The following is a 25,319-nucleotide window of genomic DNA, read 5'->3' as shown; positions in this document are numbered from 1 at the left end:
CTGTTTGGGTATTTACTAAGACCAAAGTCAATGTTGCTGCTAGCTGTGCATTTACTTCTACATCCTATTTGGTTGTGTAAATTACTATATTATAATTAAAATCAAGATGTGATTTCATGGCTTGGTGATAGTTTGAATTGGCACTGTGATTATAATAGATAATTTAAAAAAAGATTTTGTAAGCACACACCTGTACTCTGCAGAAGTAGTTAGTAGCAGGGAGCAGCCCCTTCATCTCGTGGCTGAGTCCTGGTCCAGTGTAGCACACATGCATGGTGCCTTCAGCAGCTCCCCATTCTAAACGGAACTCTGTTACTGCAGCGCCGTTACAAGGGGGTGCCTGGAAGACGCAAGTTAGAAAAAAAATCAATCAGTGGTCAATCAGAGAAGACCGTCCTCTGCAGTGAGATGCATGGGGACTCTCACATGGGTCTGTGTTTTAACAAGGTGTGTGGGAATGAAGGCAGAGCTGGTCTTACCTCCCAGGACAAAACCACACAGCTTGGAGATTTACATGTAACAGAAGGAGCTCGACACTGTTCAGGGGCCCCGGGGCCAGTCGTGACTTCGCAGCGCTCTGATTGAGGCCCAAACTATCCACAGAAACAGGACGCAAAAAATCAAAAGTCAAAGATTAGACAATTGAAATTACATTACATGTTTTCAAGCTTGCGAGAAAATAATACCTTAGATAAAACACCACAGTCAAATCTTCTAAACCAAACACATCAGTTTTGACAGTTGTTCTCACCCCAGCCTTGTTTGCTGCCCTGAGCCTGAAGCTGTAGGTTCTGCCAGGCAATAATCCTCCCACTGAGCAGTCCAGCTCAGGGCCCTGGTACACCTCTCTGCTCTCCTCAGACTGTGGCCCACTCATTTCCACACTGTAGCAGGATACTGGGCTGCCTCCATCAACCTGAGGAGAACCTAGGAAATGCAAAAAAAAGTCCTTATCTATAAGGTGGAATGGTTTGAAAAACAAAGAAATATTCTTTGAGCTAAACAATCTGTTTCCCAACATTAACAAACTCCTGGATATGAATGGTTTATTCTAACAGAAACAAAACAAAGCATCATAATCAAATCATCATAAAAACATTGTCTAAATGTTCAAGTTTAAAGCACTTCACCAAATAAATAAATGCATCAACAGAAGTGAGATCACATCCCACACAAACTGGAGTTGAAGAGGAATGACTCACCCCAGCGCAGTAACACCTCCCTGGCTTTGGCTTTGCCCACCAGGCGAGGGGGCTGGCAGGGCCCTGGGGGCACTGCGGGAGTCTGAACCTGCAGGGTCTCCGACAGCTGATAATGGAGAAACCGACACAACAATTAAGAGTAAGAAAATGCTACGAACGTCAACTTTGACTTCCTTTCTCTCTTCATTTTATCAGGACCGATGCAGACTAGAGAGGAGAATAATGCGTCTCCAGGTGCAGCAGCTTACACTGTATCTTACAAATGTGTGCATCAAATAAACATGTGGATAAAGATAGACAGCAAGAAAGGCAACATGTGAATGTTGTGTCATACTCAGCTGCACCGAAAGGAAGCGATGAGTCATATTTCTTTCCGATCATGAAAAAAAAATGCACCCGCTAATAAGCTGATAAAGAAATTAATGAAAAGTGTCTGTGAACTGAACTAATTGGGGAAAACATCCTCTGACACAGGGGTTAAACGATTAGCGAGCTGCGTCTTGTCTTCACACACACAATGAGGCTCAGTCTAATCCATGGACATGGGAGACTGCATGAATGAAAATTTCAAATTAAACCTACCATAAATAGAGTGCACGTCATGAATTAGTTGTGTAACTTAGACAATCGACAACAAGACGTCATGCTGTGAGACATATTTGCACATAGGCAGAAATGTAGTTCCAATTAAAAACATGATTGTTTTATCTTCCTACTTATTAAACAAAAAATAAAAATTATTTACATACATCCTCTACAGATTGTGTGTGTGTGTGTGTGTGTATCTGTGTGTGCGTGGTTTGCTGCTGAATGACTCACCGGGCTTTGCCCCCCTTCGCTCAGGCAGTACACTCGTGTCTGATAGGAACAACCGGGCTTTAAACCCTCACAAATGTGCTCCATTGATGGACCTGAGTACACCAGATCCCATGACAAGCCTACAAGAGTCGACAACATTTCCTTTTTTTAGAAATGAACTTTTTTTTTCTCCTATTTTATATCTTACATTGACTCCAGTAATTAATAAAAATGGCTGTTGGCCACCCACCAGTCAAGCCTTCAGAGAGCTCCACCACATACTTCGTTATTTCTGCTCCACCTTTCTCTTTTGGGGGCTCTAAATTGAAAAGGCATACAATGAAAAAACATTTACATTTTTGTCCTTTTATTTAACGGCTGCTCGATGATGGATAGAAAAAATATTTTGAATTTGTTTTTGAGCTGCATCTGTGGCACAAAAGAACATTTCCATTATTTTTAGCAGAATATATAAACTGACATTTGGGTTTAAGATTTTTCTCTTTCAGCTAGAAAGAGAAACTATTTTCACAAAGACGACAGTGACAACATGGCTCCTAAAATCAACTCTTGCAAACAACAGGAACAAACTTTAAAGCCCAGTAAGAACATGTGAAGCTGATGTTGGTCAAATTACACATATAAGACTTTTTATACTGTACACTGCTATAATATAGTATAGGATTATAATATATAGGTTTTATTTATTTATTTTTACAATTCTTTGTTTAGCATCTTTTCTCAGAGGATCACCACAGCAACAATAATTTGGCCGGTGTTGTCAAAAGGTCCTTGGGAATAAAACCTGTAAGTTAGTTGGTTCTAATATCTAAACCAGAATATTATCACAATAACAGTGATTTTTTTTAATTGAGATATGGGATGAGTTTTAGAGAAGGGCCATAACTGGAGCCCATCAAAGCACAGTGATGAGTGATGTGTTTGTCCAGTGAGATGGAGAAAGGACTGGATGAGTCATTCTCTGATTAGTCTGGGACATGATGAAAAATGGGAACTTGTAAACCCGCTTCGCCAGGATGTCATGTTCTGAGACTCTGATTTTTCTCATAAAAAGACCAGTCAAACGCTAGTATGACGCTCACCCCAGGCCATCTTAAAGCTGTTGGGTAGGACCTTTCCCCTGATGACAGGCCTGCAGGGGCAGCTGGGTCTGTCTGGGTTTGTGATGAACTCCACCACCTGACTGGGATTACTCTTCCCCTCTGAGTTGTATGCCGCCACCTGCAGAACGTACATGAAGCGGAGCAGTTAGAAGTCTTATTGTTCTTGTTTATTGGTCGGTGGTAAAACCTACAAAGGTCACCATGTTTCTTGATAACAAGCCTGGGATATAATAAAGGAGAGACAATAGATAGAACTGAAGGCGTGGGATAAAAAACACATCATTAAAAATCTTCAGCTCCCTATATCTATGCAATTATCTGAGGGAAAAATACATTTCTTGCATTTCAGGGTGGCCCACGTGCAGTTATACAAAAATCTCAGTGGGCCTGCAGAGTGCGGTTTATTGACGTGCTACACCAAGACGAACTTTCACTGCACCTAGCTTCTGCTCACACCGCACAGCTGGATAATTGGAGCATAAGGGAGAGAGAGAAGACGTGCTGGTGACTAATGGACCTTCCATGTGGGAATATGGTGGTTTGTTTAGTGCACAGTAATTATATCGCATCTTGCATTTAAAATGCTGTGAGTAAGTGGTTCTAGCTAAGTAAATAAACTCACTTTCAGTACATTTACATGGAAAATGCTACAAGTTACGCTGTAAAAATATAAAACCTCTGCACAAAATATTGTGCTTATTTGCACAATAGATCTCCTGCCATTTTGTCAGAAAACAAAAAATGGACAATAAATGGACAGTGCATCTGCAAGTCACTACATTTGATACTGATGGGTTTTCATAATCCAATATAGAAATTAGGACTAGTGGTTTGGTCCAGATACAAAACAGAAACACAGTCAGAAGCCGGATATGTCCTCAGTGACCTCGCTCTCTGAGCTGCGCTGTTGTTTTTGGTCCGAGATGTTCAAAATGATCTGTCGAGTAGCTAACACGTCTCGCCCTCTCTATAATGTCAGAGTATTTACTTTATTGTACAATCGTATACAGAAACTTACCAATACCTGAGTAGCAGGTTACTGAAAAAATCAAAAATCAAATGTGCTTTATAGTTTTTTGGGTGGAATTTTTTTTTCAGTGGAAAATACACAGATTGGGAGCAGAAATACCAGACATAAATAAGAAGTTTTCATTAAATCTGGACAGGGGTGAGGTGTGGGGGTAATGACTCAGTACTATGTGGCATGGTATCTATTAAACAATACCACATGCAGTCCACTAGCTGTCCAACTTCCAAATGAAAAAAAGGGACAGATAACACACTACAAATGGTTAATACATCTTAAAATCACTTACATTCTACTCGCCATTTCAATAAAAACACACACAATTGTCTGATAAAATGTGTGTAAATATGCTGAGGTAAAAGCTCTTATAAAACCAAGACGTCTGAAACTCTAAATGCCTTGTGGGGCTGCCAGCCACAGGCAAATACATTTATCTCAAGTGCCTGAGAGTATAATGTGTGTGTTTTCCTCAAAAAGGTGTGTTCCTAAGCTACATAGTGAAACCGCATTTCCAAGGAGCGTTCTGTTTTTATTCTCTGGTTTTCACTAGCTTTCAAAATCACTAATTTATCCGTCAGCAGTTACGTGTTCCACTAGATCTTGATAAGAAACTCTGTGACAGATCACAGATACAGTTTGCAGAGGGATTCTGCTGCTTTAACAAACACTATTTGAGATTTTCAGACTGCTTTCAGGTTAAATGAAGTGCTGTGTTAATAAGAGAGTGTCTACACACTCCTTGATCCTTTACTGACTTGAACCTTTTAGGACTCTTAGCCATCCTTTCATGGAGGTGGAGCAGGTGACAGCCAGCTTTGCCTGAAAGCATCAAGAGATCGTCTCACCCTGAATTTGTACTTGGTACTCCTGTGGAGGTTCCTGACAGTGCAGGACAGCTCATCTCCATCGTAGCTGGGCTGGAAGCCGTACCCCTGGGACAAAGACAAATGACAGAGGAGAAGAGAAAACAACTACATGAGCAGTGACTAACATGACAGCCATCAGGGCGCAGTAAACAGAGTGATCTGTGGGAGAAAAACAGCTGCAAGGAAGAAAGAAGATTATTGGTGCTGTCCCTGGCCGTGCTGCCAGCTGCCACAGGCAAATATGACAGCGGCTGTAAAAACAAACGAAACAATCTCCAACACAAACTTAAACTATCAGCAAAAATACAGCAAATATTCCTTCTTTCCACAGGCTGGACTTGTATTAATTGCAGTGGACACAAAAAATAAAGGTATGAAGAGTATGGAATATTTCCCACAATGACTATCAATGGTTCACACAGTTTCCCCCTCTCCACTGGATCAGCAGCTAAGGCTTCACTCACTAAAGAAAAATACTGTGAATTATGTGTATTCAATACTGGTGGCAAGAAAAGTATTTGATCAAGTGTGATTTATAATCATTACACTGACAAATTCTACACATATCACCCACAGATTCATCTGTCAATGCCTTTCAGTGATTTTGGAAAGCCACTGTTGTCTATTATTGAGTGATTATGAATCTGAAACCACAAATGGACTTGGATTACGTTGTTTAAATTTAAAGCTGTCAGACATTCAGCTCTCAACAAACCATGACTTTATTAATTCCTCTCAAGTTAAAAAAGCACTTATAGTGGGAACAGCATTTGTGTTTTTAAAGTCATCGGTGCATTTCAATCCAAATCTTATTTCATCTGTCAAAGAAGGACAAAGAGAGACATACTGAGCCTTCCTCCTCCATCTCCAAGATGTAGAAGATGTCGTCTTCCTTTGGGGAGCTGGTGGGCCGCTGCCACTTCAGACACAGCCAGGTCACCCCTGCCTTCTCCAGCTCTGGAGGGAAGGGTGGCAATGGCACACTGCATGAGGTGAACAGGTCCACCACTTCACTGAACTCACTGGGGAGGGCAGAAAGAGAGAGAGAGAGACAGCAGAGAATGGAAGAGAGAGGGTAGGACAGGAGAGAGAGAGAGACAGCAGAAGAGAGAGAGAGGGTAGGAAGAGAGAGGAGTAGGACAGGAGAGAGAGAGAGAAACATATACATGTACAAAAAATGGTGACAGCAAATGGAAGAAAACAGTAACATAAAAAATGGACACCGGGGAGGATACAACACAGAAGGTTGCACTGAAGGTGTTGTCTTACCTTACACCCATGTCATTTTTGGCTGCAAGACGGAAGGAGTATCTGGAGGCAGGCGAGAGCTTGGTCACTCTGTGCTGCTTCTGAGCTCCATAATAGAGCTGTTCAAAGGTTCCAGTGGTCTTCCCCTTTAGAGAACCATGACATTAGATCAAGTCCATATGAGACGGAAACATTGACATTGTATTTAGGAAATGAGGGATATTTTACTTTTCATGCAAGAGGAAAGGAAATATTACAGTCACTGATATAACAACACATTATAATGAAACTCAGCCACAGTAAATCTACCTCATTCCACTGAAGAATGTAGTTTTGGATTTTTGAGCCATTGTCACATGGAGCCTGTACATAAAAAGAGTGCAATATTTCAGTTACTGGTAAACAAAAATGTAATATGACAAACTAGGGCTGTCGAAATCATTAGGCAAATAGTGTTAATTAATATGTGAAAAGTTTCAACACATTTAAATGCATGGGCATCTGAAAACTGGAGTGAGCTAAAGTGAAGAGGTGTAGAACCAGGGATCTTTACTGAATCAAACATCTGATGCAAAATGGTTCCTTTAACGGCCACTCATTACCAAGAAGCAATCTACAGCAGCATAAAAAAGGGTTTCATTACTCCTGTGTTTACCGAGCAGACATGTTGTTTTCAGAATGGCTGCTACAAAGTGTCACACACTTTGACTAACACCTGGGAGATGATCCATGCTGTCGCTATCTTTTACTGCTCGCAATTTGGCAACTTTAATGAAGCCAGAGAAGATTAAGTACCACAGAGAATGGAGTCTAAGCAACAGTTGTCGATGGAGAGCAGATTGTGTTTGAATCACACTTCTTCTTACAGCCTCTTCTTCAAACAAACACTCTTAGTTTAAAGTTCCCCATAGGGGCAGGAGGGCATTTTTCTGAGAAACACATTGAAATCACCACTTTTGCCAGAATTCACTCCTCTGCGTTCTTTCATTTAGTAGTTGAAAGACTCTTCTCAGGCAACATTGATTTTTATATTAGTATTTTTTTTTCAATTATACCTGCTACCTTCTCCAGAGGTTATCACAGCAGATCTATTCCACCTAAGACATGGCGCAGGGTTTCACTGACTAATTTTACAACATATTTGTGAATCAGCTGCAGATAGATTGAGCTGACACTGATCTGAAAAACTCCAACTAATCAAAAAAATGTCCATATATTTAGTCTTAATCCGCTGAACAAGAAAGCGTTTTTTACCTTCCACTGGAGAACCAGTGTGTTCTTGGTCCCACTGGCCTTCCTGGGAGGATTGGGACGATCTGGCTCACAGCTTAAAGTGGTGAAGCTCGTGGCCTCTGAAGGGCTTCCCTGTAAACAGTTACACGTGGCCTGGACTCTGAGGAGGAGAGAACAAGGAGGTTTCTGTACCGTTCCCCTGGACATGAACACTTTCATGAAAACCAGTGAAAAAACTTTCCTACCTGACATGATAGTCTGTTGCTGGTCGAAGGTCTTCTAAAGTAGCACTTGGTTCTTCTCCACTGTACATGAAAAATAATTATTTTAAGTTTTAAAATGTTCAAAGTGAAACTGGAAATATCTTATTTATCATTTTTACTGTTGGTCATATAAAATAAAACCAGATGGCAAGAGGTGGGAGTAGAGATCAGTCTCGACAAAGAGGGACCGATCTTCAGGATGAAGATACATTATTGGTAGTTTACAACTTACAATGGTGATAAAAAAGCCACTGTCAGCTGCTATTACACTGCTCTTCAGCAACATTTTGTGTTTGTCTGCAGCAGAGCAGGGACGTGTCAAAAAAATCCATCACTGTCTGGGAAAAATGATGAACAGCTCTATGTCCCATACAGTGGGTTTCAAACATGTATTGTTGTGGTCGACAGCAGCTTTTTTTTTTTTTTTTCAGAATGATAAAAACACACACACACAGGTGACAGTTGCTGTATTTGACATCAGAAATGTCTGTAATGAATGAAGGCTGAAAGTAACCCCCATCTAAAGCAGAACTGGACCCTACACCTCATACCACAGTGGTTTGAGCCTTTATGTTGCATATTATTAAGCTTGTGCTTACCAAAACACTGTCTTGTACTTTCCATCTTTGCCACTACATGAAATGGAGACCTCATAGCTGACAGTCTCCAGGGGGATGCTGTTATCCTCCACAGTGCTACTGTCACTCAAAGGCCTGGATGGAGCAGTCCAGCTCACCTCAACTCCTCTGGCCTGGATGTCAGACACCTGTTAAATTTAAGTCAAATGAGTTACTATAGATTTCTGTGAAACTAACTAATGTAATAATAAAAAATGAGCAAACAGTGTCATCATTTGCAAAATTGTCCAATATTAGGGGAGAAAAATATTCAAGCTGATGCCACTGTGATCTTCCATTTCCTTGGCAACGACGCCCTGTGAAAACCATAGATTTTAAAATTCTGTTTTGAGGCCATTTCAAAATAACTTGAGCTGCGCTGCAGGGGAGATTGATATCAGAAGAACTTCATTCAGGTCTTATCTGCCACTCGTCTTATCTATCCCTCTGTGGTGCCCTCTAAACTCATTTGTGATCCGCCGTTCAATTCTCTATTTTTCAATAAACCAGAAAAGGCAGAAAAGATTATAAATATAAAAGAATCACGCTCTATTTAAGCCAAAAACTGCTTTGACTTCATTCCCATGTATCCACCATCTCTTCAATGGACTTTTGCTGCGCTTTTTTGGAGTACCTGTTAGATATTCCCTAAATTCTTTGGGCAACTGACATTCACAAATGGAGGCTAATTAGCAGCTCTGACGCAAGCAAATTGACAGCAAGAAATCATATGGCTGTTAATATAATGTTTAACGATGCTGTACATTTGCATCAAAGCAAATGTAGCGTATTTTTATAATGAACACACTACTTATTGTCAGATAAGCTCATGCAAATTGTCCTCATTAGAAAAATGATGGGAGGAAATGCAGAAGTGACTACTCACCGTCGGTTTACTGATCGAACTCAGCAGTGCCTGCAGTGCCTGGGCTTCTTCATCCAGCTCTAAAAACAGAAAAAAAACAACTACGGTTAAGCAAAGAAAAATCATGATTACATAAATTCCTAGTACATTTCTTGGGGGGAATGTACACACATGATCCCCACAAAATCTTCCTCTATTCTAAAATTGCTCTTTTTTTTTAGAATATGGGGAAGAATCTGAAACAAATCTCAATTATTGCTGTCATTTTTGCTTCTCACAGATACTTTTCTTAAGTGGGTGCAAAATAATTAATGATGCCTGCTGTATTTCCGTGGCCAGGAGGCTTTCTTTTTAATTAGAAAGATTTCCTCTTGCCAACACACAGTCACTAGATCTGGGAAGCAGTGAGTCACATTTGACGGGGGAAACATTCTGTGGGTCTGTGGTAGAGCCCTGTACGTGATTTTATCAAATCTTTCACATTAGATAAAACTTCGACAGGTTCTATTATGAATATTAATAGAAGTCAGAATGGTGAATCTCCAAGGAGAAGGGTTACAGAAGGAGCTGTTACACAACATCTGTGTATAAAGACACATGTGTAACAGTTGAAGGGTCAGTTGGTAAATTTAATACTGCATGGAGTCGTTTTAGAATATGATGCATCCCTTCCACAATTCCAGGGTTCTTACTGTAAAACCTTACCTTGGTATAGGGCTGTAGGTAACAATAACTAATCAGGTGTAAATCAATGCTAAACAATAGTCAGTATACACATGTAACCAGCAGCTTAACTATTACAGCATAAAATTGGCCATCTTTTACTGAGTAACACAGGATATTGTTTCAGAATTTCAGAAGTTATGAAAGTCAGCGTACATTAGGTTTAAATAAAGTTAAAGTGAAGGTAAAGATACTGCGTGCTTACAAATAAAAATCTACTTTTTAACATTCTCTACCAGAAAGCAGAACATTTATATATATATATTAAGCATGTTTTAGAAATAACACAGCTCAACAGATACATCCAAGACAACTCTGTCTCTGATGAATGCATGGACAGACAGGAGCTGACACCTTTGCTGTGATAATGCTCCTGTCATGTTTGCTGCCATCATTAAAGCTGATAAGACCCAGATGGATTACTCTAGGGATTACTATGAATACCATCTGAGCAATTATTCTGCACTACAAGCCCCACAGTTATAGTCTATTCCCACCATGGCCCACATATGCAGTGATTTTACAGTCTACAGATACAAAAAAAAAACAAGTACAAAGCCACAATAGAAAGCTCCCTGTTGAAGAACAACAGATCCGTGCTGCTGATGATGGTTGATCACAGCTATTGACGTAGAACAATGTGCCTCACTTGTATCAAGGTGACTGCATGCGTCAGAGCTGAGGTAAAGGAGCAGACAGAGCTATAGAGAAGTGGACTATAGGTGCTAAATAAGTGATTTATAGTATACTGTCTTTAACAATAACAGTATGCCATTAAAAGTCAAGGGTTACTGTTAAGGAGAGAGAAAATGTACCATGCATTAGGGCTAGGCGATATGAACTAAAAGTAATATATCGATATTTTTTAGCTGAATAGCAATACTATTGTATTGTATTGATATTTTCTTATGTGACATATTTGGGGTTTCCCTTAAGACAGTATAGCAAATTAGATCCATTTTCTTCCAGAGACAAAGAGGAGCCTCAGATTTGATGCAGGTAAATACTAAAGATGAACAATAAATTAAGACCTTCTTATTAATGACCACGTTTAAAAGCAGCACACATGCAGGAGGTACTGAAGATAAATTAAAGAGGCCTCAAGCTTATTAATAATTTGCCAAAATATTTGTGCAACTCTTTAAACATTAACTCCTTGTTCTCCTTACCTCCTGACTCTCCATTTCTTCCTCGGCCTGCCTGCTTGTTGCAGCCAGCCACTGCATGGCTGAGCTGCTCCTGTTCAGCATCCGGCCCTTTCCCTCCAACCCCATTGTGAATGTCCACTGTGGTTGGGCTGTTACAAGACTTCTGTGGCGAGAGTGGAGGACTGTCCTTTACCGGACCTCCGACTCCTTGACGCTCCTTAAGCTTCTTTTGTAGACGCTCGTATGTTTTGCTTGTTCTGTCATCTCTGTGAACAAAGGGACGTCCATGTTGGGAGTGGGAATCTGTAGAGACTACAGAAAAAAGAAATGCTTTAGAGGCTCTACTAACCCTCTGTAGAACTGAAGAAACTGAGAATTAAAAAAAGCATAACAACACAATAAGGTCTGGACGCCTTTCACTTACCCTGCTCTGAGTAGATATGAGCTGGATGGTACTGGGAAATATACTGAGAATTCATGTCACCCACACCCCCAGCCATGCCTGTGTACATGTGGGGTGGGGGCGGCATCATAGCAGGGTGAGGAATGAATGCAGGCAAGTGGGCATGGGGTGGCGGTGGAGGGTGATGTAGAGGGGAGTGCCCTCCTGGGTGAAACTCTGGTTGCTGAGGTAAAACCAGAACTCGTCGGACTCCATTCTCTTCTATAATCTGAGAGAGGGGAGAAAAAAAAAAGATTTAAAAAAAAGCTCTGGAAAAAGAAAAAAGAGAGTGAGAGTGAAGGTGAAAGTGACAACCTGTGAAACGTATCCAGGAGGCACATAAATTGGAGGCACTGATCCATTTGGAGACATCATGGGAACCTGAGCAGGACCTGTGAAGAGAGGACGAGAGGAAATCAAACTTTTACCCTTTGAGGAAGCAGATGTTTTATTGCATTAAACAGAGCACAGAATGGACCAGATACTTTAAAAGCCCAAATCTATGAATGAAGGCCAAAGTGTTCGAAGGAAATCGGGGTTTTGTACAATGTGCAATGACCAGCAGAAGCTCATCGTTTCTTAATATTACAACCACAGATTTAAATATAAGGCAGACGCACAATAATATTCTACATGTTACTTTACCGTACCTTAAATATTGAACATCTATAAGTGTCTTAACCTGATGAGCAGTGCATCACACAATATTTTTTACATCATATGATTCACCACATTAATACATGAAACAAAAAGGCTTGGGACCAGACTGTACTGTGTGGGCACTATGGTGAACCATCCACAGAGGAGGTTGGTGCTTTTTGGCTCCATCTAGGTGTGACAGCAAACGCATGGTGTAACAAAACCTCTGACAACAGATCCCAGTTAAACGATGAAAACCTCAGATATGTCTTGAGAATTCCCACGGCCAAGTTCACACCAAACTTTACCACACTGGCTGAATAGGGGAATAACGCTGAGATGACCTGCTTCCTGCTCAAAATCTCATAGTGACCTGATATCAGAGTCAAAAATCCACCAGGTCTCTCTGGACCTCAAACTTCTCAAACAAATAGTGTTTGTACTTTTACACAAAAAATGTCTGACACTTAACTGTTTGCTATTTTTATTAAATGGCAGAGGGTCAAAAGTGTTATAAAATATTAATTAAAATACTGATAGCTAAAATCTGGCACATTATCACACTGTAATTAAAATGAATCTTTAAAGGTTATCATAGAACTCTGCTCAATTGTCCCTAGGTAGGTAGAACCAATAGATAAGAAGTATTGTTTAATAGATGAATTTTCCAGAATAAAAATAAATAAATACCCTACATTTTTACACTTGTGTACTTACACACTTAAAGTCAATTTACAGGCGACATATAGAGGTTTGTTCTACATTTAGACAATGTGTAAAGACATCGCACAAAAGTGCAACAACAACAAAGCTTGCTGCGTGGCTCTGCAATGAGGGCTGGATCTCAGCAGTGACAGCTCAGCAGAAAGCCTCAGACAGAGACAGAGGAAAAAGAGTCTGGTCTATGTGCCAACATTACACACTGCATACTTCTCCCGACTCAACTCTAAGAACAGATGAGGCGACAAAAAGGGGAAAAAAAAACACACACACCAACCTTCATTCAGCTTATGTGAGGAAGAGAATTCCATACTTTTTTCAAGACCATAAAAAAAGAGAAAGCACGTCTGAATGAACAGCCATATGATCATACATGATCTTAAGACTACAGATCTGTGTAGTGGGAGGTTTCAGACAGTAGTAGCACCACCCTTTCAGGTGCTGAAGTCCAGGCTCCACCCACTTCTGAGACTCAGCCGTCAACGTGGACACATGGACGGCTGCCAGTGTTCTAGGTTCAAAAATGTACAACTCATTTCATTAAAATCAACTCCCAAACGATGTAAAATATCCTCTAGATCTTGGTCACAACACAACTAATCTACATATTTATAATTTGTAACTCAACTAGAATGATACAGTTTTGAACAGATTTATGTGAAACACTGTATCTATTATAATGCATTTTGTCACAGAACAGTCAAGTAGACAAATGGTCCCTTGTTTCCTCATGTGGTTTTTATAAGCTCGAAGGTCACCTCACCTAAGGTTTTTAAAAACAGCACAGAAGCAGCCAATAGTAGGACATAAATCACAATTAAAGCAATCATGACAATATACAGTAAGACTTGGTTTAGCCAATCACCAAAATATAAACGAGAAACGATGAAATATTAAACAAAAGATAACTCAGAAAGAAGCAGTATTTAGCCAAATTTTCCAAAAGAAATCTTGAAAACAATGTACACGTAGCCGTTGTCGACCAAGGGCAACTTTACAAACATGTTGAGCCCAGGCGGCTAAATGACTCTTACATACTTCTTTCAGATTCTCACTTGAACATTAATTTCCAAACTACTTATTCATAGTGAGATGTGCTCTCCTCCACCCTTTTTCCCTTGTCTATCGCCTCCCTTGAAGTGCTCTTCCAGTTTTGCTACCTTTCATAATGACTCTGGTTCCTTTCAGTTTTAAGTTTTAATCTGTTTTAAGTCAACTTAAATATAGCTCTTAAAGACTTTCATTAAAATGTGAATGTGATAAAAGAATGAGGCTGACAGAACCTGGCACCCACATAAAAAGTGCTAAGTGCCTAGATACATTTAAAGTCTTTGTTAAATTGAATAGGTCATTTAATCCAATGCCTTTACAAAGGGTCATATTGTAAAATGTAGAACAAAGTAAAAGTTGTTAGTTTTCTAACAAGCCCTTTGGGAACACTTCAGTACAGTAAGATAAAAAAATGTTATTGAATAGCAGTTTTGACCATTATATAAAATTATTTAAGACATAATGCATCAGTCTTCCTGCTAATAAATACGACAGGATAAGACAAGATAGCAAATGAAGCCCTTGAACTAAAATCAAAGAGGCACAAAGCCAGCAGAGTATTAGACAGCTTATCATTTTCTACCTGGCTGTAAATTTTACTTTAATTTTATTCCTGCCTTTGGGGAAACACGAGGGAACTCGGTGTGAATGATGGCAGCCACAAAAAGGTTTGTGTTGGAGTTAGCTAGTACCATTAGCTATAAAGCATTAAAGACTAATGATACTGATGGTTTATAGAGCTCATTATTATTATTTAAAAAAACAAAACACAAACCATGTATCACGTGTGTTTACAACCCAAGGAAACGTTTTTCCTTGGCAACAAAATGGATTAAAATTAAAAACCTCTCTTACAATTTCCAAATATTGCTTGTTGATAAAAATGTGATCAAGCGCGATTTAATAATTACAAAGTCTCTCCCCAATAACAGACATGAACACTAAAACCCAGACTAGACTTAAATTTCTTAAATTTTGGATAAAATCCTGAGATTAAGGCTAGGTAAAGTAAGTGAAGCTATTATAATATCAACAGGTAGCTTGAAAAAACACTCTCTGCATATCAGCCTTAATGCTTCTGCAGGTTGTGCTGTGGATGCTGCTCCCTGCATGTGCAGTAATAAAATGACAAACGATAACGTGTTGCTTTTTTGCAGTCTGGAGTATATATCCCTGTTTAAATGTCACTGCACTGACTGTGACAGCATATAGACAAGAGGATTTGATGAGAGTACACCCCGTCTCTTTCTCTCTTCCTCTCCTCCTTCCTCTATCCCTCACACATGCACACACACACACACACACCAGACGCGCGCACACACAAAGTAGGTAGGAAAGAAACAAAGCAAGGGAAACAAGGCAAGGTACGGGTGTGGGTGGGAGGGCACCCACTCTTACATCAGTGTGACGCACGAATGTTGAGAGGGATCAGATAGAAAAGGCCACAACCCCTCTCACCCTCCTCCCCGAGTCAAAAGGAGCACTGGTTGTGCTGACGTGGCGGTGGAATGCCAACCTTCTAGAGGAAGAAGATACAGGGGGAAAAACATCGTTCCTCCTACACAAAACAGCAGGCTGCCTCTGAGCCAAGAATAGCCACAAACAAGCTGCCCATTCTCAATGAGTAAACAAAGTCTAGGCTGCCTGGGGAGCAACGTGATCTCCCATCAAACAGCGTGTAACCCGTTTGTCTTGCCGATTCCTGTGGCTGGCCCAATCATCTCAACTTGTAACAACTCTACTTGGTTGGAGTCAACAAGGGGTAAAGGTTAAATCAAGAAAGCCAGATATTGTTAAGTGTGAATGAAATGTCAAAGAGGGAGACTAATAAAAGTCCGAGTATTTTCAAAAATACACACTAAAGTACACTTCTAAGGCCCTGGGCTTTGCCAGCAAATGAATAGGGTTAATAACAATAAGAATGGAGTGGGGCTTTACACAAGTCTCCTAAGAAATACGGCAAACACAGCAAACTTGGCATCAGCAATCCAAACACACTGCCAGCTTTAATCAGATGTACAAATAAACCTCCAATTAGATGCAGACAATAACGACCAGGACAAAAGACAGGGAAAAACAGGGAAAAAGCAAGGCTTGCTGAGAAAGTAAGACAGAGGCCGTCGGAAGAACTTGCTCCTGTAATGTTGAAGTCAGATGCATCAACTCTTTAGGTATTCATTACTATCAAAGATCAAAATTGTATTAACAGTGGGTATATAAAGATAAAAAAGCTCATCAAGTGTTTCCATCCACCCATGAGGTTGGACAAGAATGTGGCTGATAAACAAGTTAAGAGCAATAAATAAAAGTCTGTTAGTAAATGACGAAATATAAAAACTGAAAGCAACTGCCAATGAAAAAGAAGATGCTGGAGATACTATATTTATTATTTATTTTTTTAGATTGCATGCTATAACTCTTGCATGCTGGATGACCTTGAACCAATAGAGAGTGGTGATATGCAGTAAGGGCATCAATAAATTAGTAGATTACAGAGCCATGACCAGGACGCTCGAATCTAGGCAGCAGCCACCACATACTAAACAGAGGCTGGAGATGAAGGAAGCAGGTAAAAAAAAGAGAAAGTGCCATCTCTATTGATCAATTGGCAAATTGCACCTTGAGGAATATTTATTTTCTTTATAACACATCCCTTTTATTTAAGATGTTGAATGTGTTGATGTTTAATGGCATTTTTATTTATTCTTGAACATTCCAATCAAGTTAATACGATACAGTTAAAAGAAAACACATACTCTATGTATTTGTCACACATGCCTCATAAAAACATTGGCACTATGCTAGAAAACATAATATTTGACCAATCGAAAACTTAGTGTCTTAAATCTAAGTCATGAAAGTGGAGGTTAACTAACTAACCAATACCAAAGGTCTAAATCATACATCAGCAGGACAATGATTGTCATTAGGAACCACCTAGTACAAACTGTGTGCCAGCCTTTTACCTAGAATTGATATAAAGGCTAAAGGTAGTCAGAGCACCCACTGCTTTAATTTCCTTCTGTCCTTATTCACTTGATATTGTGTACATCTACAATGACGAAGTGGAAATTGGGATTGAATTTTGCTTCAATAGCTTGATATTGTGTACATCTACAATGACGTGGAAGTGGAAATTGGGATAGAATTTTGCTTCAATAGCTGCATATGACACCCAAACTCAGACAGAACTTTATTTTAAAATAACAAAGGTCTGTTATAGAACATCCCGTCCCTCTTGTCATCTTCTATGACTGTCTTAAGGCATTCATCCCCTCCCTTTGGCATTGACGCAGCAATATGAGAATGAGTCATAGCTCTATTCATTCATGGAGCTAGCTACTATCACTTCTGAAGCTGTGATAATAAATGCCAGGTGTCTACCCATAGAAACATGGAATTGAAAAGGGGAGATAAACATATATAAAAAATATGTAAGTACTAATGTGTATGACGCACATGCTGCTTTTATGAAAGTTAGTAAAAAAAAACTACATAGATCTTTATTTACTATGTCAATCTGACCTTGCAAGCACGTTGCTTGAACTCACCAATATAACTACCATTGTATGACTGATTAGAGAAGCAAACAGGAGAGAAAGACCAAGTATAAAATCAGAAATTGAATCAACCAAGGAATGTGAATGTTTTTTGTGGGGCACAACTAAAAAAAGCTCCGTAACAACCCATTTTCTTAAGAGTGCTTAAAAAAAACTGGAACAGAGGTTGCTGGCAGCCCTTTACTGTTCCAGTGTTAAAAACTTTTGGATGTAGTATGTCAAAGTGTGCTACACTAAGTACTTACCAGTCCACAAAAGAGGTCTCCTGAGACATATAAACTCTACAGGGGGGACCAGAAGCTGTCCTCTGTCAGACAGCGCCTCCTTACCTTCGTCCATATTGTAACTAAACTCTTTGTCCAGAACAACCCACCACATTTTACATGTATTGCGCACACAATCGGAACTAAGCACAATAACCAATGCCAAGTTGTGTGCTTCCTTCTCTGACAGTGACGGAGCTCATTCTACAGTACAATTACTGACACACAGTAGTATAAAGCTATCAGTTATACATCAGAAGAGCTTGTTATTTGAGTCAGGCAAACTATTAAGGCAATTGTTTAAGCATACTGTTTTGTTTGATTATAATAGTAGTCTGTGTTCATCAACACTGAGCACGTAACGCCCCTTCCTCCAGTCTGTGGGTGGTGATAACTACTGTATACATTTAAAGGTCTTGTTCATTGAACTATAAGTTTAAAGAAACAGGAATAAGTATGAGGAACTGATGACATTGAACATCCACAGTGACTGCATATGAATTGAGAAACAAGACAGAGCAATTGGTTGTATCCAAGAGACAGAGGAAAGTAAGGCTACAGGACAACAAACCCTGCCAGATATATGCATGTACAGTTTGTGCAAACAGTCTTCAGAAGCATGAACGACTAAATCTTTTGTGGGAGGAAGCACATCACTATCAGGCTCAATAAATCCAAGTTATCTAGACAGTGCTGTCTGCTGTCAACTGTAGACTGAATCATCTGCAGTGATGTGAATCACTAGTACACTAAGTCAGATAAACAATCTAATCAATCCATTGGTCTTGATTCTCAGTCATTAGTCACCTAGCCGTTTAGGTATTCTATTGCTTGGTGCATGTAATGAAGAATTCAAATCAATAGCAAAAATGACTAGTTTGCACCTAGTGTTCTATTAAGAAATAACAATATCATACTTAACGGACTTGCAGCTCCTAGCATTGACAGGACATTTCAAATTCTAATTAGCTAACCTTGTTCTCTATGCAGATAAAAGGAAGTAAAAGCCATTTAATGATACATAACTACATACACTCTGCTGTGGAGATACACCATTGAAAACATAAATGGAAGAGGGAGGGAACCGGTCCGAGGAATAGGTTGCATAAAAGACCATTCTATAAATGGAAGAGGGAGGGAACCGGTCCAAGGAATAGGTTGTCAGTTATGTTACATCCATTAATGGTGTTAAAGATGTAGCATGGACAAATATGTATGTAAAAAGCGATGGTCTTTTGTTGTGTGAGCAACACATGACGTATCATACCATGAAACCCCCACATGCACATACATGCAACTATCCTGCATGAACCCTTCTTCCTCCCTCCTTGCACCACAAGCAGTGAGTCATCCCTCTATTCACGTCACAGGGAGATGAGTGCACCCTGCGACAGGGCAGTTAGTCGCAGTCACACTGATCTATGTGCCACCTCTTTGTTTCCCTTCTGATGGGAGACTTTGTATGCTGGCTCCCCTTTAACAGGGTTTACTCAGCTCCTAATGGGAGGCCTGGTCTGACAGGGAGAGAGGTGAAGAGTACTGTACAGTACATTGGCTTCCTGCAGAGGCACCATCACTTTATACACCTTATCATCTGAGCCTGTCCTAGAGCATTTTATCCAAGCCTAGAGTTAAGTTTTTATTCACTAACATTACTAAGTACAGTAAAAATCTACAAACAAAGGGCAAAATCACATGCTTAAATATATTTAGGCAAACATTTAATCCAACCATTCATGATCTAAAGCTATTAATTCAGCCAATCCAACCTATCAACTGGCATGGACAGGGTATACTTCATACAGTCTATTGCAGAACCCTTCACGATCACATTCTCACCTACAGCCAATAGCAACTGGACACCACTTATATCTGTATCAATTAGTGCTATTATGTCTGTTTTAACTCATGGGACTGTATTCCAACAATGGATACCATATTCAATTACTCAAAAATTAGAAACTTTACTATGAAAGTTTGACATAACTTAGTTTGTTCACTCTCTCTTTCCTACATTCTACCAATGCACTACTGCAGCAAAATAGAATTTTGCGACGTTAAATCTTGAAGTCAGACATGTTTTCAACACGGACAGCAAAAAATAATTTTCTCAAATCTATCAGTGCAACATGAGCACTGTACAATAAAGTCAGGGCAGGTAAGGTTGTACCATTACCCTAACCTGGGTCGTGTGAGCTGCAAAAAAACCTTATTGTAACCCAAGATTTATTTTACTTTAGTGAGAATTCTGATTCTACTGGCTTATGTTATTAAATCACTATAAATGATGTTTGTTCAGCAATGACTTTGTTCCATTTTTTGGCCCCAACACTACAAAGCAAGCACTTCAGTTTCCCCACCAGCAGCATTTTAAATGAATAAACCAGCCTCCAATAGTTTCGATGATCTGTGCTTTTTGCTGCATGTTCATCTAAAGACAGGCCATAATATAACTTGATAAAGACAGGGTGGACAGCAGTAGAGAGGCCTCAACAAGATCAGTCAACCAGGTGGAGCTAACGCAACAACTGAATTGAGTTGGTGACACAATCTTGGTTTTTAAACCGTACAAGGATTAGAAAATGTTTCCATCTGCTCTCTCTGGAGCGAGCTTGTTAATCATCAAAAGCCATCTGTTAGGCACAATATAGGAGAAGAGGTATTCAGATGTTTGTTTGTCATGCACTCTTAAATGTGGCAAATTAGTCTAAAGTATTTGGTGCAACCTCCCATGCCTTCAAATCAGCCTTTATTGGCAGTGGAAGTTGTGTCCACACACTGTGAACCTTACCTCAGCAACTGAGCCGCTGACTGAAACTGATGTTTGCCTTCTTCTTATGCTTCTTGATGTTGAGTATTGCGGTTGTGGAAGTCATATATCAAGAATGTGTACAGTAGTATCTTTGGTTTACAGTAGAGTCAACATGATTTCAGGTCACCTCCTTCCTTCGCTGTAATATCTACACTAACCTTACTTGGCTAACGGCATAAAAAACAATTACGTCATCAAGCAATCCGCAGGCTATGAAGTATGGCCATCATCCTGTTATATTTGTAAAAACACATTAATGCATCCTGCCCAAACCTCTGTTCTTTTATGCCTGGGAAATAAAATGCATTTGGGTCCACATGAAAGCACAAAAAACTGCTTATTGAACCTCATTTCCAAAGATAAGTGCAGGACTTCAAAACGTCACTAGACCATTACCTGCATTTTCTGGATTAAGCCCTTCTTTGAATTCTGAAGGCAGGCAACTTCAGAAGCACAAAAAAATCCATACTAATGCACATTCAGAACAAAGCAGATAACACTTTTTCATTTACTTTATAGCAAAACATATTACTACTAATCAATTAAACCTAAAAAAAAAAAGTGTCACCACACAAACAAGAACATTAAGTTGTAGTATGATCGAAAAAAACTAATAAATATGTATGCACTCTGGAACATTGTACTGTATATCATGCAAGCACTGGTTTTGAATGGGTAGACAATACAATTTAACAGAATGCTTTATTTGCATATGATATCAGTTTAATAATGTTTTATGGAACGTTGCCCACTGCCTAATTTACATATCAATGTGATTTACAGCGCATCAGTAGCAGGTATACATTATTCATGATATTTAAATTTATAAATACCTCTTCATGTTTTTCATTTTTGCTATCAATTCACGAGGGTATGTCGAACACCATTATTTATGTGACTGGGTACATGGGAAAATTTCAAATGCAGCAATAGAGGCTTTTGTGTAACGATTATACATGTACGATTGTACAAGCATTTTTTATCAGGTCTTTTTGCGGGAAAACATCTTTCTAGAAATTATATTTGGTTAATGAAAAGTTTTACTTTGCAGCTCTCTCCAAAATTAAGGATGCTAAATACAACTTTTTTTCCATGTCTAATGCCGACAGTGCAACTTGGAGTAGCTGTCCATACCAATATCAATCCAATTCCTTTTTTTTCTCCACCAGCATGCTGCAGGTTGCCGTTGAAGAGTATCCCTGTTTACTGCATGTTGTGCAAAGTTAAGATAAGCATTTGGGCATAGCTATCAGATCGGCCAGGCTACTAAATTCTGTATCAAGTATTAAATCAACCCATCCATATCAAAAAGTCTAGTTTGCTTTTATATTAAACTCGTGCCACAATTTTAAACCAATCTATAATCTCTCTTGCACAAAAATAAAGTCCTCCGTGGCCTTGATCGCACTTCAAGTGGAATGTAAGCTAAAGCAGTGCCAAAATGATTGAGCAGTCAGAGTCATACTTGGCAAGTTATGGGATTGCGTACTTCATGCTATATGGATCTTCAAAAACCTAGAGAATATGCAAGTGCTTTTATGTTTATCTATCTGGCTCTATGGTCAAAAGGCTTTAAGCTTTACATTTCAAACAGAATTTTAAAGAAAAGAGACAGGAAGTGTTTCGTGTATTACCTGTGATACACTGATACTGACCATCCTCTCTTCGAATGGTGAAGGCCTCACCTGGGTTTACCTGTACCAGGATTACCTGAAAAGAAAGAAAGATGTTTCATTTAAAAATGTGAGGATAGATTTAAATATGAACCTCAGTGACTGTCTGTGCAAAACCCAAGACTGGTGAGCATATGGCACAGGATTTTGGCATATCTGAACAATCATTGTTGGAAAAATAAACACACTGTGAAGTCATGGAAACCAGTTGTACATTTCACACCCTCTGGGCTTAGTGATAGACAATGTCAATATCTGCACACCTTAGTATAAGAAAAAAAAGTCCTTTTAAGGCTTCTCAGTTTTAAAGGTAGATACAAGCAATGTTAATGACACAGTAACAACACACAAAGCTAAACGCAGTTTAACAACAACAATAACCGTCTGCTTCAAATATGTGCAGCAGACTGAGAAGCTGGAATTAAAAAAAAACAAGCATTAACCTCAAACTACCACTCACATGCCCAAAAAATGTGGGCACGCAAGCTTTAAACAAAACAGGGAAAAACTCTATTTACAGGGCAACAGAAGAGTATTTTGTAATAACTTAGCAAAGTGCTGTTAATCTACTTACTTCTGAATAAACTAAAAATGTGTTCATGTCAATAAAAAGCTGTAGATGCTTTGGGATTCATTTTGAAGAGCCACAAGGGGGAGCCTGTTTCCTTTTGCCTTTCTAGCTTCTTGTGCACTTTAAAGGTTGATGTGTAGTACTACATATTTGAAAGGTTTTCTAAACTAGAACACAAGAATATTATTGATCATATTATAGTAATATTTAAATCAATAATCTCCTGCATATTGATTAAAGATGACTCCAGGTGAATTTAGTTTATCAGTATTTGTTTTTCTGTCATTGTGCCCTTTCCATTTGGTAAGACAATCAAATATGTACCATCTGATATTCACATTCTTTTAATATTTTTATCCATTTAGTTCTGGATTTATGGATTTTTAATAGATTCAGTTCAACAAATCAACAATGATCATCTCCCTCTTCTTTTACCTCCTTCACAGACATTTGTTTTTCAAATGAATCAAAGTCTGAGATCAGCAACCCCAACACTTGCAATACCAGTCACATAATTTTGAGTTCTGAATTAAATAAAATTTCATTCAAATTGGATCACACAATTCCACTACTGCAAAGGCAACTGCAAATTTCTTCATGGGAGAACATGGGAACAAAAAAATACACAGAGCTGTTGAATATCAATACAGTATCGTGTAACAAAATATTGCGATAAATGGGCGTATTGCTATTTTCTCACACCCCTATTTGTATGTGACTCACCTCTTTTCTTTTCATACCATAAATGTACCGAACTGTGGACGTCAGATTTAACGGATCCACCAAACCGTTACCGTTACGAGATTTTGACATCTTTGACTTTCATTATTTCGTAGGCTTTTTCATAACCTTTGATGTCTAACTATTTTCATACATAACATCAGGTTAATAACTATATCCCACAAGTCACAATGTTTTTTTCTTGAAACAAAAACAAGACTCCGAAATCAGGATCAATCACCACCATTTTTGATTACCGAAAAAAAAAAAATCAATGACAAACCAGAATACAGCTTTTCCGTCAGATAATCAACAGCTCTATTTACATCATATTTTTAAAGAAAAAAATAACATATTTTGTGAAATCAGAATCACTGCAACTAAACTCTTCCACCGACGCACACTTGCTGCTATGTGTGGGCTTTATAGTTACCTCACTACTGTTAAGGTCGCTGTCATAAAATCTACACTCCACTGGCGAAGCTCTTCGTCCCCAGCTCTCTTCCAACAGAGAAACTGTCAGCACCTCCATCTCTGACACTGCTCCCATTCATGTGCTCAGCAGGGAGAGGAAAGAGCCCTTTGACTGCCACACACAGAAGCTCATATGTTCATACACACCCACACAAACGGCGTCAGCAGCAAGTGTAGATGGTGGAGGGTAGTGAAGGGTTGGGGCTAAGGATGTGTATTCACTATTTTGTTTTTCCACAACCTCCTGTGCTTGGAAAAAAAAAATCAACCCCCACCCCAGTTTCTGTCTTCCTTTTTAAACTTGACATTTTTATAAAAAGTTATACTGAAAACTCAAACTGACAATTTTGACAAATCGAAACAAAGATATTTTCAAAAAGATTTGACTGCTACTTACTGTCGCCCGCATTGCTTGTTCTCATTCAAGCATCGATTTTCAAGCAGAAGGAGAAATAAAAAAATGCTCCAGGGTCGACCAGACCCTTCACCACACTGACCAGCCCTCATGAGAAATCACATGGTCCTGGAAGCTGACACATCTGCCCATTATGGTCCTTAACACTATCCATTTCCATCAACTCTTGTGCAAAATCCAGAAAGAAACTGACAACAGGGGTGGAGTGAAGCAGAAGCTGTCTTAGATGATAGAACTCAGTCTCTTGAGGTGGATACAGCATTTAGATGAGAGCGTGGCATAAATATAATGCTTGCTTTTGCCTGCTTCAGCCACATCTGCTCTATCGCAGCATACTCTGCAGCAGGTGTCTCATTCTCTCTGTCCTCAAGCTCCAGTGCAGCCTTCTTTCTGTCAGTATCCACAGCAACCTCTTTAACAAATAAGCCACGATAATGTCCACGCCAAACCTTTCGAGAAGGCTCTGGAACCCTATCAGCTGTGGCTAATTTCCAAAAAAGGAGCTATTGAACCCGGAAAAACAGTCCAAAAAAATGAGAAGGACTTTGAATGATGCCTCAGGTTTCTTTACTGTTTCCTTCTTGCCTCTTGTCACTGACTGTGTGTCTGTGTCCGCTCTGTTAATGCCTGCTGTGCTCCCTAATGCTCAATTTCAATGGCATTCCATCGGGGTGTGATCATAGCACAGCTGAGCCAGCATGGGTGTAAGGGTTCCATAGCGTGGGGAGTCCTTTGTTCTGCCTTTTTTTTCACAACATCAACAATGGCGTGAGGGAGCTGAGCGACCCACGCAGCTTCTGAGGCTGACATACACGACTACGCTACAGTCTCTCTCTCTCTCTCTCTGCCTCTCACTCTCTCTCTGC

At 39.4% G+C, this 25,319-nt stretch overlaps 1 protein-coding gene across 3 annotated transcripts in view; it reads right to left on the bottom strand.

The window, feature by feature from the left end:
* Window positions 1-25,319, bottom strand: part of fndc3a (fibronectin type III domain containing 3A) — a 44,546-nt gene that overhangs the window by 6,922 nt on the left and 12,305 nt on the right. For all 3 annotated transcript variants that reach the window (XM_008309075.2, XM_025054812.1, XM_025054811.1), the window contains exons 3-21: window positions 22,235-22,310; window positions 11,872-11,948; window positions 11,539-11,785; window positions 11,136-11,426; window positions 9,265-9,323; window positions 8,361-8,527; window positions 7,744-7,803; window positions 7,520-7,658; window positions 6,575-6,628; window positions 6,287-6,411; window positions 5,865-6,039; window positions 4,997-5,083; window positions 3,104-3,242; window positions 2,251-2,319; window positions 2,022-2,140; window positions 1,203-1,308; window positions 752-927; window positions 480-593; window positions 191-340 (exon numbers count right to left, since the gene is read on the bottom strand). In XM_008309075.2, the coding sequence (XP_008307297.1) occupies window positions 191-340; window positions 480-593; window positions 752-927; window positions 1,203-1,308; window positions 2,022-2,140; window positions 2,251-2,319; window positions 3,104-3,242; window positions 4,997-5,083; window positions 5,865-6,039; window positions 6,287-6,411; window positions 6,575-6,628; window positions 7,520-7,658; window positions 7,744-7,803; window positions 8,361-8,527; window positions 9,265-9,323; window positions 11,136-11,426; window positions 11,539-11,785; window positions 11,872-11,948; window positions 22,235-22,310 (2,430 nt within the window). The remainder of the gene's footprint in view (window positions 1-190; window positions 341-479; window positions 594-751; window positions 928-1,202; window positions 1,309-2,021; window positions 2,141-2,250; window positions 2,320-3,103; window positions 3,243-4,996; window positions 5,084-5,864; window positions 6,040-6,286; window positions 6,412-6,574; window positions 6,629-7,519; window positions 7,659-7,743; window positions 7,804-8,360; window positions 8,528-9,264; window positions 9,324-11,135; window positions 11,427-11,538; window positions 11,786-11,871; window positions 11,949-22,234; window positions 22,311-25,319) is intronic.

Source organism: Cynoglossus semilaevis, chromosome 4 (assembly GCF_000523025.1).
Source record: "Cynoglossus semilaevis isolate Cse_v1.0 chromosome 4, Cse_v1.0, whole genome shotgun sequence".
Taxonomy (NCBI): Eukaryota; Metazoa; Chordata; class Actinopteri; order Pleuronectiformes; family Cynoglossidae; genus Cynoglossus; species Cynoglossus semilaevis.
Note: the sequence above shows the minus strand (reverse complement) of the source record. Positions and strands in the feature narration are given on the sequence as shown.